Consider the following 12,711-nt stretch of genomic DNA (forward strand, 5'->3'; position numbering starts at 1 on the left):
TGAATAGTATAAGAAATGATTTTATAAAACCATTTATTTCGATTTAAATAATAAATGATTAGCGTAATAGGATTAATATAATGATGTATAACTAAATACATATACGCAATGACATGGACTATAATACAATGATCATCAGGGCTCTATTGTACACTTGTTTCTTATTGTTTTTATCATATCGCCACTGTTGCTAAAAGCACCGTGATGTCGTCTGGTTTACCACCTGAAAGATTAAAAATCTATCTTTCCATGCTTTTTTATTAAATATCTTGAATTTAAACTTTTTACATTTATTTATTTATATTAGTGAATTAAGTCCAAGCGCAATGAGTAAAAGAAAATTTTCATTTAATATTAAATTTTTTTATGAGAGAGAGGGAAGGGAGAGAGAGAGAGAGATAATGAGAAATTATATATGATGAGTTTCTTTTATAACTTTTCAAGATATTTTTATAGAAAGTGATTTTTTTGTTATCGAAAAATGTTACTTAAAATACGGCATAAACAATTAATATTTTTTTTTTACATACCTATTGCATCGATCCCATTCTCACGGGCATTTTGAGCAAACGGAGACATAAAGGCGTCATCAAAAGCTAAACGACGTGCCATCCATGCTATCGTGTTAGCGACGCACTGTATTTTCGTTGGATCTCTTTCGCCTTCAATTTTACGCATCTCTGTGACTAGCAACTGGTCAGGCACATTATCAAATACTCCATCGGTTGCCAGAAGGATCACATCGCCGTCCTCGACACCAAAACTCGAAGTGTCGGCGGATTCCGGACTGAAAAGAAAAAAAATATTATTAAGAGGTTAGACAGCGGTGTGATCAGCCGTAAAAATAGGTAATTTTTAAGCGTGGATTGCTGAAGAAATAAAAAAGCTGCAGACTTGTATTTTGATACCTTATTCAAGTACACATTGAAGATATAAAATATGCAAAATGAAAGAAAAAAGTAATAAACATCTTAATACCATTTATTAAAATGTTATGAAAGATCAATTTTTTTCGCATCAGTCATTGATGTCGATGATTTCGCAATATTGTTTCGTATGAAACAAAAAAAATTACTGAAGTGTATTGTATTCCGTAAGTATTGACCGAGTTTATTCAAAATTTATTAAAATTTGACTGAAAAAAATTTTTTTTAACTTTTGGTTTGACTTTTGGCACAAATATTGTCAATTAATTTATTAGTACCTTGCAAAATAATAATGATATTATTAAAAATCCTCGGTCAATGCTTAGAGAATACTATAATAAGGGTAATAAAAAACCAAAATTCAAGTCAATCTGATGAGTATATTCTGAGAAACCTTCGACACCATTTTAAAAAACAAAGTTTCAAGAAAAACGCATTTAAAATTCTACAACATATTTATATTATATAGTGCAAATTTTGTAGACTTTGTAACTCAGAAACTAACTCGAATTTATACTTAAGATCTTTTGTTCCATATTCTATGGGTTTCTTTTTATTTAAATACTTTTTAAGCACTTTTTATTTAAATACTTTTTAAACACTTTTTATTTAAATTATTTTTTAAAGCAAACAAATTTTTTCGATTTTTTTAAAATTTTGCACCATTCTAACCCCTTAAAAAATAACTTTTCACGGCAATCTCACATATAACATAAATATATAAAAATATACATATAAACAGAATATTTATCAATATATACATAATAATAAATAATCTACCTGTCACGAAGTACTAGATCAGAATGTCCTGGAGGTGGCAATGACAATTGGAAAGGAGTATTGAAGTAATGTTGTTGCTCTGAGGACCGATGTACTACTTCTCCCCTTCGTACGACTACAAAACCGCTATCTCCTATATTGGCTGCATAAATGCTGCTCGTTTCTTTATTGAGAATTATTACGCACGCGGTGCTGCTACCTATATACCAAAGAAATAATCGATGTCTAAAATAATTTTAGAACATTTCTGAATACTTTTATCTCTAATTTTTTTATTGAAAGCAATTTGTTTACCTAATATTGGTTGTTTATTTTCTAACAATTCATAGTAACTACGTGCTAATAAGCCAGCTGGTTCTGTAGGTGTGAATCTACCCATGGAGACTAGCCTCTCACACGTTCTCATTAAGAAATTAGAAAACTCTCCTGGATCAATTCCATAGTGTCGCCATCCTCCCACACCATCAGCCACACCTGAAGCATAACAAATAATACCTGTATAAGGCAAATATCTGAAAAAGCTGCTGGTCAATTTTATATTTTCATGTATAAAACTTAATCTAAAAATTAAAAATTGAAAACAAAATGTATATACATCATATAATTATATTATTAATATAATTATATTGTTTTAAACAAAATCTATTATATATTTTATATTTTAATAAGCATAACATTATACGCATAAAATTGTTAAGTTTAAATTATTAAGTACTTTATAAATATTTTAAATAAACTATATCTATACCAATAAGGTACAGTAATTATGCATTTTTATAGACATACATGAAGTATAATTAATTAAATACTTCATACTTAATATGTATATAAATGTCTAACATTATTTTGATAATTATTTATTTGAAGCAAAAATTATATAAAAAAATTAAAGTGAATATGTTTGTTTTTTCTTGTATATGCATCTTTATTTAAAGATATTAAACTTTTATATTTAAAATAAAATGCATGCATCTGTATGTTAAAGAAAGCAAAAAAATCAGCATATATAAAATAAATTTAAAGAATTAATGATAAAATCACTTAGGTTTGGTTGCATCAATTATTTTGAGCTTAAGACTTAAAATTCTTTGTCTCATTTTAAAGCCTAAAGAGAGAGACAGAGAGAGCTTTAAGCCTCGCTTAAAGTCAAAATAGCACTGATGCAACTGAGCAATTAAAATTATAGGTTTTTAAATTTTCATATTTAATATACTAGAAGCCTTTTTATTTAAAAAAAGGACAAAAATTGTAGGAAAATGCAGAAAGTGTAGCAAAAAGTTCAACTAAATACTACATATGAGACACCTGACAAATGAGAAAATATATATATGTATCTTATCATCTTTTAAAATGTAGTTTTACGGCAAATCTAAAGTCTTCTTTTTGGCTGCAATTTTCTTCACTTTTTTTACAATCTTTATTTTTCTTTTTTTTTCATACTTTTCTTCTCTCTTTTTGCACCAATGAATGTATACTTATTTCATTTTAAGTAGCAAGTATCATAACAATACAGTTAAAAAATAGATCTTTTTTTCAACAGCATATTTGAAATCTGAATTGTCTGTTAAGCGATTCATGAATTTTACATTGTTGCTAATAAACTCTCATGTTCTTGTAGAAACAAAGTGTAAATCCTATTCTACAATTGTATAAGTGTAGTTGCAAGTAATTGGTAATTGTAAGAATTGATCTATCATAGTTGAATATTCTCTTTATATTTGATTGTGATTGATTTTTTACAATTACACTTACAAATATGACTATGCAATTGTAAAATGTTTCAGTCTATATATATTTTTTTTCAGCTGTATAGGATAAATCCGTAATCAGATTGAAACAATAATTTGAAGAAAGAGAGATGAAAAGAAAAAATAGTTAAAAGCCTACTCTACAATATACAATATGCACTTTGTTTTTTGTTTCTTGCTTTTTACCATTTTTTACTTTTTGCTTTTTTGCATCTTATCTAATTTTTTCTGATGTCCGAGATGAAAATTGATGAATTTCGGAAGAGACAAGGAACACATGAAATGCAATTAAAATGGTCGCAAAGGAAAAAAAGAGCACGAAATAAAAAGCAAGAAAAGTAAAGAACACATTATAGATTAGACTAAAGTGAAGTCCCTTAGCTATTTTATCTTATTGTTAGGTCTTTTATTAGATCTTTAAATAGATGCATGGGATTTGGAAAAAAAGAAAAACATAAGAGAAAACTTAAAGATGCAACTAGAAGAAACAAACTTCCAGTATGCATAATGTAAGCTCAGAGGAATGCGATCACAGGTTCTTTGGTCCCACCTATAACTTCAGTTGTCCTGAATCTAGCAGTGAACCAGGCATCGTCGCCAAACTGGCCCCTACGTATTCGGCTTCGGGCAAAGTCCTTCGGAAAACCGCATACGGCGGAGACAAGCGAGGCCTCGTGGCGCCTGCTGCTCACAATAGCCGTGCTTGACTGTTGCTCACTACTGCACGCAGAGCTATAGCTCGCGATGCCATTCCAGAGCGCGCGTGATAGCAATCGTCCAGTCCAGTAGATGGATTGCATCGCAATTTTGACTCACGAGTATCACCACTCACGATGACGACGACGAGAACCAGCATGTGATCAGCATCAGCGAAGTCAACAGCATCACGACACACATTCCTCTTGCTTGTTCCGTTTCACTTTTCGGCTCACAATTATCTCGCCGACTCACAGTCGTTTCGATGTTATTGCCATCCTTTTTCTCTCCCGTTTCTTCTCTCTCTTTCTTTCTCTCTCTTCCTCTCTCTCTCCTCTCCCTCTCTCTCTCTCTCTCTCTCCTCTCTCTCTCTCTCTCTCTCTCTTCTCTCTTACAACGCGAAGTTGGCACGAATAGTCTGTTTTTGCATTGCTTACACTTTTTGCACTCAGCATTTTCGTTTTCTCTCTATTTCGCCCAAATATATATCTATCTCATTTTCACAAGTTTCAAAAATTTTTGGAGATTTTAAACAATGTGAACAAACCTTTTAAATCCAAAAATTTTGGGGAATTTCGAGCAACGCGAATAGGGCCCTTATTCTTGAAAAGAGACATTTACGAAAATCTAGGGAAATATAGTATACGTTACGTGTTCTATAGTTTGAACTATTGTACAATATTATCCTAGTTTTTCGTATGCGATACTTTTCAAGAATAGGAGCTCCTACAACAATTTATTTTAATGCTGAAAATGAACGTCAGCATAAAAAAGCATCTTAATAAGCGCAATTGAGTGAGTAGGAGCTACAATTGGAGGAAGTAAAAATTGGAGAAGCGTATTGGAGCATGCGACGCGAACAAACCTAATGGGCCTTCTACGATAAGCAATTTAATCATAAATCAGAAGTCAGAAGCTAAAAATTGACCAATCACAGTCGTCAATTTTTATCTTCTGACTTCTGATTTAGGATTAATGGTTTACTGTACAAGACCCATTATGCTTTATGTATTATTGTAGATCCGGGGTTATGCAAGAATGTGCTTCCCACTACGCATAAAACATGAAACATAAGAAAATCAATCAATCAGAATCCTTATTTCAGAAAGGAAATAAAGGACTTTGATTGGTTCATTTTCTTATGCTTTATGTGTTATGCATTATGCAAGTCTGTGCTCTCCGCTTTAGGCCGGAATCAAACTACGCATTGAAAAATAAGATTGAGGATTGAAAGATTGAAGTTTGACCAATCAGAACAAAAAAAGGATCCAAAACTTCTTTGTCCTCATTGGTGAAATTTCAATCTTTAATCTTTAATCTCAATCTTCAATGCATAGTCTGATTCCGGCCTCCTGTTCTTTTTGGTTGAATTTTTGCACTAGTTCATCTTTCTTCCTTTTCTCTTCGGGAGAAAAAAAAGGAAGAAAGATAAACTGATGTAAAAGTTCAGTTAAAAAGAACAAGCCTATAATCAAAGATGATCAAAAGTAGAAATGATGGAGGATATGGATAGCTTGGATGACAAACTTTTCAATAATGCATTTAGAAGAAATCCATCCATTGAAAATAGCAGAAAAAGAATTACATTTGCAGGTTCAATTAAAAAATATTAATCAATATGCATTTTATAAGTTATTTATCTGAGTAAAACATTTGGAAGCGTTTAATAAAGTTTTTGTAGCTAATTTTACAGATGTATAGATTATTTTATTATTTCTCATTTATAGATGAGGATGATCCATTAGTTAGTTTGCTAGCCGATAATGAAGATTTGTCATCGAATCAAAAGATTCCAGTAACAGTAAAAGATAAACGAAGTATAATAGATGATTTGTTCAGTAAGAAAGTTTCCAAAGAGTTGTTATCAGATTCAAAGTCAGATGAAAAAGAGATTAGCTTGATGTCTGCATTAAATACTACAGAAATTGAAAGATTAAAATCGGATGATAAGATAAAAAAATTGTCATTAATGCAAGATCTGTTTGGAGATATGCATACTTCATTACCATTGAAAGAATCAGTTAGTAAAAGATCTGTACAATTAGAACTGGATGTTACACAACCTTCAGCTGAAGTTTCTAAGACACAATCACAGCATTCGACTTATGCGCCAACGTCTTTTGGAACAAGAGAATCTCGTAGAGGCAAAAGAACTTCAGAGATCATTAATGATCCTCTAGGTTTATTTTTCTTGGATACAACATCAAATCAAGCTAAGCAAACTGTAAATATAAATTCATTAGGTTTGCATATATTTCTAATGTCTGATAATATTATTAATTTTGTTTTCTACTCATGTTTGATAATTCTGTTGTTATTTCAAAGACAATAGAAACACATACAGTGCCTGCAGAGCTTGATAAACAGAAATTGGAAATTAAAGAATATTTACCAAATTGGTTGGAACCTAAAAAAGTGTCAGAAGATAAAAAAAGTAGCGATTATGTTCAGGATAAAGTAACGCCTACCGAAGAATTGTTTAGTAAATATAGGAGAGCTAGTTCTGATAAAATTATTCAAGAAGTAAGCAATATCATTGATGTACAAATACAATAAAAATACTATTATTGTTTTAATTCTTTATTATAGTAATTATTCGTTACAGATGCCACAAGATGATAAGATAATGGTAACCAAATCACTGCCACAAGAGAAGAAAAAATTGTTAAATTTATCAGATAATCAAGAGATAGAAATCAATGAGTATGAGAAACAGGAAATTGAAGAAAATTATGCTAAAGTAAGTCTTTAAGTTACTTATTTTAATAAGAAAAATTTATATTTATGATTATTTTGTAATTAAGATTTATTCAGGGATGCCAAAGAATTTCACTACTTCGTAATCTATTACTAGAGATGTAATGGATCACGCTGATAATCCATAGACCTTTTGGCTTCTTTGAAGAAAATATCTGTAAAAGCTCAAAAGTTTAATTAAGATTTATTAATCTTGTAGCAATCCAACACAACGGTTGTTCCAATTATTTCTGATATAAATACAAATTCGGAAGATGTACGTATCTTAACTCATAAAAATATAGACTATGAAAAAGCAATTCATAATTTAGAATTAGAAAAGTCTCATTTGTCGGTAACATTACACAGCTTAAACGAAAAATATAAAAATGAGATAATGATTCTAGATGAGTCATATAAGTAAGTAGGAGCTCATTATTTTATATATATATATATATATTATATATATATATATATATATATATATATATATATATATATATACGCACACACCACACACACGCGCGCGCGCGCATATATATCTATAAATATTTCTTTTCTTTTTCAAAAATGTACAATTGCTCCAAAGACGGCAAATAGGATTCTTACAAGAAAAAATAGACACATTGGAAAAGAAAATGCAGCAAGAACTTGAGTGTTTAGAGACAAATTATGAAGCAAAAATTGAAAAACTGAAAAACAATGAAGTACAAATTGAGACATTTTATAAAGAAGAAGTACAGAATTTAAAGGCATAAAATTTTTTATTACTTAAAAATTATCTGTGGCATTGATTATATTGCTATAATTAAAGTTAATGTTTAATGTGATTTATTTTATTTAGAAAGAACATGCACAATTTATAGAAGAAATTCATAAACGCCATTTTCAAAACGTAAGACTGCTGCAAAAAGAGCATTTTGACACGATAGAAAACATATTAAAAATGAGAGAGGTAGAGAATTTAGCTATGACAACCATAGCGGCTCACAAGACTGACTTGCAAGATTTGTTACAAAAAGCTAATTTTATTATAGAGAATATAAAACTTGTGCAAGAAAAGACTGATCAGAGGGACGACCAAAGTGTAAAGTTAAGAGAATATTATTTAAAAAATCAGGAGGAAGACATGCAAAGTATGTTAAGATGTTATTATATAAGTAGTTTAAATAATTCATAGTTTTTATTCACTTTATAACTTCACTGTAATTTTATTACAGTACAAAATGTAGAAATCAAAAAGCAACAGAAATTATTGGAACAAGAACACGAGAAAATAATGAAAGTAGCAGACAAATTAGATTCGCACGTTACACAATTAATGCTCAAATTAGAGAAAAAAAGTGTGGAGCTTAATCAAACATTGGAAACATTACAAAAAAGAGAACAATCTTTGTCACATGAAAAAGAAATGTTTGAGGAAAAAGTACAATGGGAGCGTAATCATTTACAGGTACGTAATCATTTAATATGGATAATTAATATTTGTATGAACATTATATTTAAAACATTTTTATGTTTTTATATATTATATATATTTTATAAGATTTTGAGAGAATCTTGGTTTAACGAACAAGAGAAACAACTAAAGACTTTAACAAAGGAGAAAGGAGTGATCGCGGCTAAAAAGAAGCAATATGAAGTTTTAAAGACAATTAAAAGTAATTCGGATAACTTCACAAAAATAGAGGTAAAAGGATAAATCTATGAAATATAGAATATATTAGAAAAATAAAAACTTACTTTATAGTTAGCAGCTGCTATAAAAGCAGCACAAGATGCCACTACACTCGCAAATCAAGAACGCTTGAAATGGCAAGAAAAAATTAAATATCTTGAAGTGCAGCAGCAGGCTTTACAGGAAAGAGAATATCGGCTCTTAGCACGCGCCCAAGATCTCGAAAATTTTACACAGGTAATGATAATCGAATGTGCGATACAGTTGATATTAACACAATTGAATATTTATCTAGATAGCATTTGAGAAAAATGAGGAAGCCACTAAATCATTGAGAGATGCTCATTACATCGAAAATGAGCATAAAACTAAATTTGATCCTCATTACAGGAAATTTGGGAAGTTCAATTTGGCAAGGTAATATTTTGAATTAATTTTAACAATTTAAAAACCAATGTTTAAATATTTTTTAATTTTCTCAGCGAAAAATTATCTTTGGAGAAAATAAAAAAAAGTACAAATATCCCTTATAATTACAAGCGAACGTTATCTAATCAACATGAGTTTCAAGTTACTACTCATTTTACAGTAAGATAAATATAATTAGGAAATAATAATGATGTTCTTTATCTTGAATTATTTCATAAATTAACATTTTATAAATATATATACGTATATGTATGTATGTACATATATATATATATATATATATATATATTAGGTGTTGGAATTAATTCGTAGCGTTTTTTAATGAAAGAATGTTATTTATTTCACATGAGCATTAAAAAATACATTAATGAAAGCACTTCCCATCACTTGTAAAACGCTACGAATTAATTCCAACACCTAATATATATATATACAGTATATATATATATATATAATTATTTTTCAGGAAGTTGTTGATCCTCAATTAGTAATGTTGAAGTTGAATCTGGACGATCAATTAGATAACATTCAATATACATGACTGCCATAAAATTTTGATATAACATTTGACATACATGTGTTGTATACTTTTCATATATGTGTGAAAACTGTCTGTTTAATATATTATATATTTTAAGTAACAGATAATAAATGCATGTGTTAACATATTTATTACATAATAGTTGAACTGCTATCTGTTGATTCATTATTGATGTTAATTAAATCTATATTTCCATCTGAAAATAATAATCTTTAGTTGCTATTATATTCAGATTACTATATTTCAAATTGATATTTTTTTTTATTATTATATATGTACAGTACCTAAAGCTATATATTATTTTAATCTTCAATAAAGAACAAATAATATTATTACTAACATTTTTACCAAGTGTTGATTATAAACAAGAGATTACCTTCAATATTATTACTATTATCTAAGAGATGTTGGAGCACTACTATATTTTCCTTCAATGTTTCCAGCTGAGCAATACTGCACTTTGTTTGATATAACTTGTTTTCTATAACTTCTGTGCACATTGTCTACAAGATAAATTAGAAAGTGTTAATATACTTAAAGATATTTTATCTTCAGTACCTGTGAATAATGTCCAATATTTTACCACATCTTGAATTAATTTTGAAGGATCCACATTATTTTCTTTAACATTAGTGAGTGCTTTGTGAATATCTCCTATATTATTCAAGAATTCAATTGCATCAATGAACATTGTTGTCATATTTCTGAAACAGAGTGTTAATGTTTTGGAGTGTATGTATATATATATATATATATATATATATATAAAATTTTTTTAATAAAAAATGTATGAATCATATATACCGTGCATAATCATGTGATACAGGTAAGCCTGAAATATTGCTCGTAGAATGTACTATTTTATGTACAGAGTGTTTGTGTGATGTTATCATATTAAGATGTTTTGTGATGTTCTCCTTGCATTGTTCTGTCTCCCCTATGAACAATAGATTTATGCCTTGTATAACTGCAAAGTTTTTCAATAACAAAATTCATTCCAATTAAAAATAATCTAGAATAGCTTACTTCTCAAGTCTCGCAATTCCTTCATTAACTCTTTATGTTCACTAGGCTCTTTGTCGAGACATTCTAATTCAAGCTGATTAGCCAATCTTTTTTGTTGCATAACTCTTATAAAACGTTCTATATCGTCCATATTGTACACGCTAAAACAAAATGCAAAACAAATTCCAAAATCTTTCTATTGTAATAATCACTTTTCAAATATATATCTCAAAAGATCATTTAATTTCATTTTGAAGAATTTTTCAAACAAACTTATGTAAAGTAATCACTATAGAATTTGAATTTATAAGGATGAATTGCAAATTGTACAGCACAGAGAATGTTTATAAAAGAAACTTGTACATATTCAATTTAACTTCAATCCATTTATTCACTAAACATTACACTTTCAAACGACTGATTCAACCGATGTCAAGTATAAGCACAGTATATACAGTAACGCAACTCTCCTGATTTTATATTGGCCAAAATAAAGTGCGCATGCGTGAAATAAGTACAGTAGAGCCTCTCTAATATCCGTATTTATAGTTCTTCCTTGAGGAATGAGGATTCCTTGTTCCTCATTTCATGTTTCATAAACCTTCCTTGACCAAGGAAACAAGGAGCCTTATTAGCTTTGTTTTTTCAAGGTAGGTTACGAGTTTCCTTGAGGAGGAGATATAGTCTTCATAACTAAACAAATCTCCAAATTTAATTCGTCATACCGGTCTTTTTACTTTCGATAGCATTTAATTTAAATCTGACGCATCGATAATTATTTTTGATAACTTTTTTTTCGGAAATAAACTTCTCTAAAAGCATTTTCTCCTTCTTATAATAAGCATTATGACGTATTCGATTGGAACACTGATGCATATTAAAGCCGTTGTACACTAATTTGAGTATAAAAATAAAATATTTCGAATATAAAATACATATTTTATCTAACAGTACAATAAAATGTATTGAATATTTCACAATTTAATCGATTTCTATGTTTATTTATAAACATATATACGTTATATATATTGTATATTTACGTTATTTTGTATGTACGGCTGTTTTAATGTGCATCAGTGCGCAATGAGTGCGTCCAATCAAATTCGCTATTAATTTTATTTTTGTCCATTATTGTTGCAAAATGCTTAATCACGACCTTATTTAATCAACAATGCCTTTATAATCTTTATTATTCGTAATTCACGATATTAGGTATGCATATACTATATATACAATATTATGACATGCTACTCTCAGTAGGTTACTAAAATTCCTAAAATATTCCTTCCTTCGGGAAGGCAGACTTAAGATCCATTTATGAAACAAGGAGGCCTTGGGAATCGAGAAATCCTTCATGGAAGTTTCCTCCATCCTTAAAATAAGGAAAGACTATAAATACGAATGTAAATTTGGCCCATGGGGCGATAAAAGTGCCAAAATTATAGAGTACCCTCTCTACAGCACGAGTCTACCAATCATCGCGCAGTTGCGCATGCTAACCTGTCAAAGTGCACTACAGTGTACATAACCTTAGCAGAACAAGTCATATGTACATATGTATCATATATTATGTATCACAAAAGAATACATAAAGAATTACACAAATAATTAATAATTATACATAATCTGCCTATGGAATTACATTACATACACTGTGAGACTAGCATACCTAGTACAAAGTGCAGATGCGCGCGCAAAATATGTCCAACCTACTATACATGGAAAGAGCATGACATTAGTGTTTGTAAAAATACGTGTGAAGAATGCAAAGATTATAGAAGTCAAATTTAGAGAGACTCTACTGTAAAGTGAACAAAAGTAACATAGAAAACCGAGTAAGAAAGATTACTTTTTATTTATTGTATTTTAAACTTATTTTTTGAACATATGTATATAAATTTCTTTTATATCAGCTTTCTCATAATATTTTCATAGCATATATAATTACATAATATTTCTTTATACAAATATACATTTTTAAGTTAATTTAATATTTTTCTTTATTTTTCAATATATTTATAATTTATTTTTATTAATTTTCATAAAGTTTAAATTATTTCATTGCAATAGTAGGTTTATTGGTCCAATTTGCTCCAATATGCTCCTACAATAGTTCTTACTCACTTCAACGCATTCGTTGAAATGCGATGCGAATAAATCTAGTGAGTTTTG

The 12,711-nt window shown here is 29.2% G+C and overlaps 3 protein-coding genes across 10 annotated transcripts; 1 reads left to right on the forward strand and 2 right to left on the reverse strand.

Annotated features, from left to right (window-relative positions):
• Positions 1 to 16: 16 nt before the first annotated feature.
• On the reverse strand, positions 17 to 4,470 carry LOC105152698 (protein phosphatase PTC7 homolog). The gene is made up of 5 exons (XM_011067117.2): positions 4,005 to 4,470; positions 2,001 to 2,180; positions 1,707 to 1,905; positions 531 to 787; positions 17 to 223 (listed from the first exon to the last, which is right to left on the reverse strand). The coding sequence occupies exons 1-5, from the start codon at positions 4,252 to 4,254 to the stop codon at positions 174 to 176; spliced, it is 936 nt and encodes a 311-aa protein (XP_011065419.1). The 5' UTR covers positions 4,255 to 4,470; the 3' UTR covers positions 17 to 173.
• Positions 4,471 to 4,763: 293 nt separating this feature from the next.
• On the forward strand, positions 4,764 to 9,873 carry twy (fas-binding factor 1 twitchy). Of its 3 annotated transcripts, none has more exons than XM_087403103.1 (13): positions 4,764 to 4,945; positions 5,878 to 6,374; positions 6,476 to 6,673; positions 6,756 to 6,890; positions 7,107 to 7,306; positions 7,476 to 7,638; positions 7,731 to 8,022; positions 8,107 to 8,339; positions 8,433 to 8,576; positions 8,637 to 8,801; positions 8,860 to 8,981; positions 9,047 to 9,152; positions 9,460 to 9,873. In XM_087403103.1, the coding sequence occupies exons 2-13, from the start codon at positions 6,051 to 6,053 to the stop codon at positions 9,532 to 9,534; spliced, it is 2,157 nt and encodes a 718-aa protein (XP_087259229.1). In that variant the 5' UTR covers positions 4,764 to 4,945; positions 5,878 to 6,050; the 3' UTR covers positions 9,535 to 9,873. The 3 variants fall into 3 exon arrangements, with proteins under 3 accessions (XP_087259229.1, XP_011065412.2, XP_087259228.1); XM_011067110.2 differs by lacking the exon at positions 4,764 to 4,945 and adding an exon at positions 5,359 to 5,743; XM_087403102.1 differs by lacking the exons at positions 4,764 to 4,945; positions 9,047 to 9,152 and adding an exon at positions 5,360 to 5,743.
• Positions 9,294 to 12,559, reverse strand: LOC105152696 (uncharacterized). 6 transcript variants are annotated; one of them, XM_011067111.2, is made up of 6 exons: positions 12,209 to 12,559; positions 10,561 to 10,700; positions 10,339 to 10,501; positions 10,118 to 10,238; positions 9,911 to 10,037; positions 9,294 to 9,730 (listed from the first exon to the last, which is right to left on the reverse strand). In XM_011067111.2, the coding sequence occupies exons 1-6, from the start codon at positions 12,268 to 12,270 to the stop codon at positions 9,666 to 9,668; spliced, it is 678 nt and encodes a 225-aa protein (XP_011065413.2). In that variant the 5' UTR covers positions 12,271 to 12,559; the 3' UTR covers positions 9,294 to 9,665. The 6 variants fall into 6 exon arrangements, with proteins under 6 accessions (XP_011065413.2, XP_011065416.1, XP_011065415.1 ...); XM_011067114.2 differs by lacking the exon at positions 12,209 to 12,559 and adding an exon at positions 10,945 to 11,104; XM_011067113.2 differs by lacking the exon at positions 12,209 to 12,559 and adding an exon at positions 10,903 to 11,048.
• Positions 12,560 to 12,711: the final 152 nt, after the last annotated feature.

The sequence above is a fragment of the Acromyrmex echinatior genome, chromosome 2, assembly GCF_024713525.1.
Source record: "Acromyrmex echinatior isolate Ae372 chromosome 2, ASM2471352v2, whole genome shotgun sequence".
Lineage (NCBI taxonomy): Eukaryota > Metazoa > Arthropoda > Insecta > Hymenoptera > Formicidae > Acromyrmex > Acromyrmex echinatior.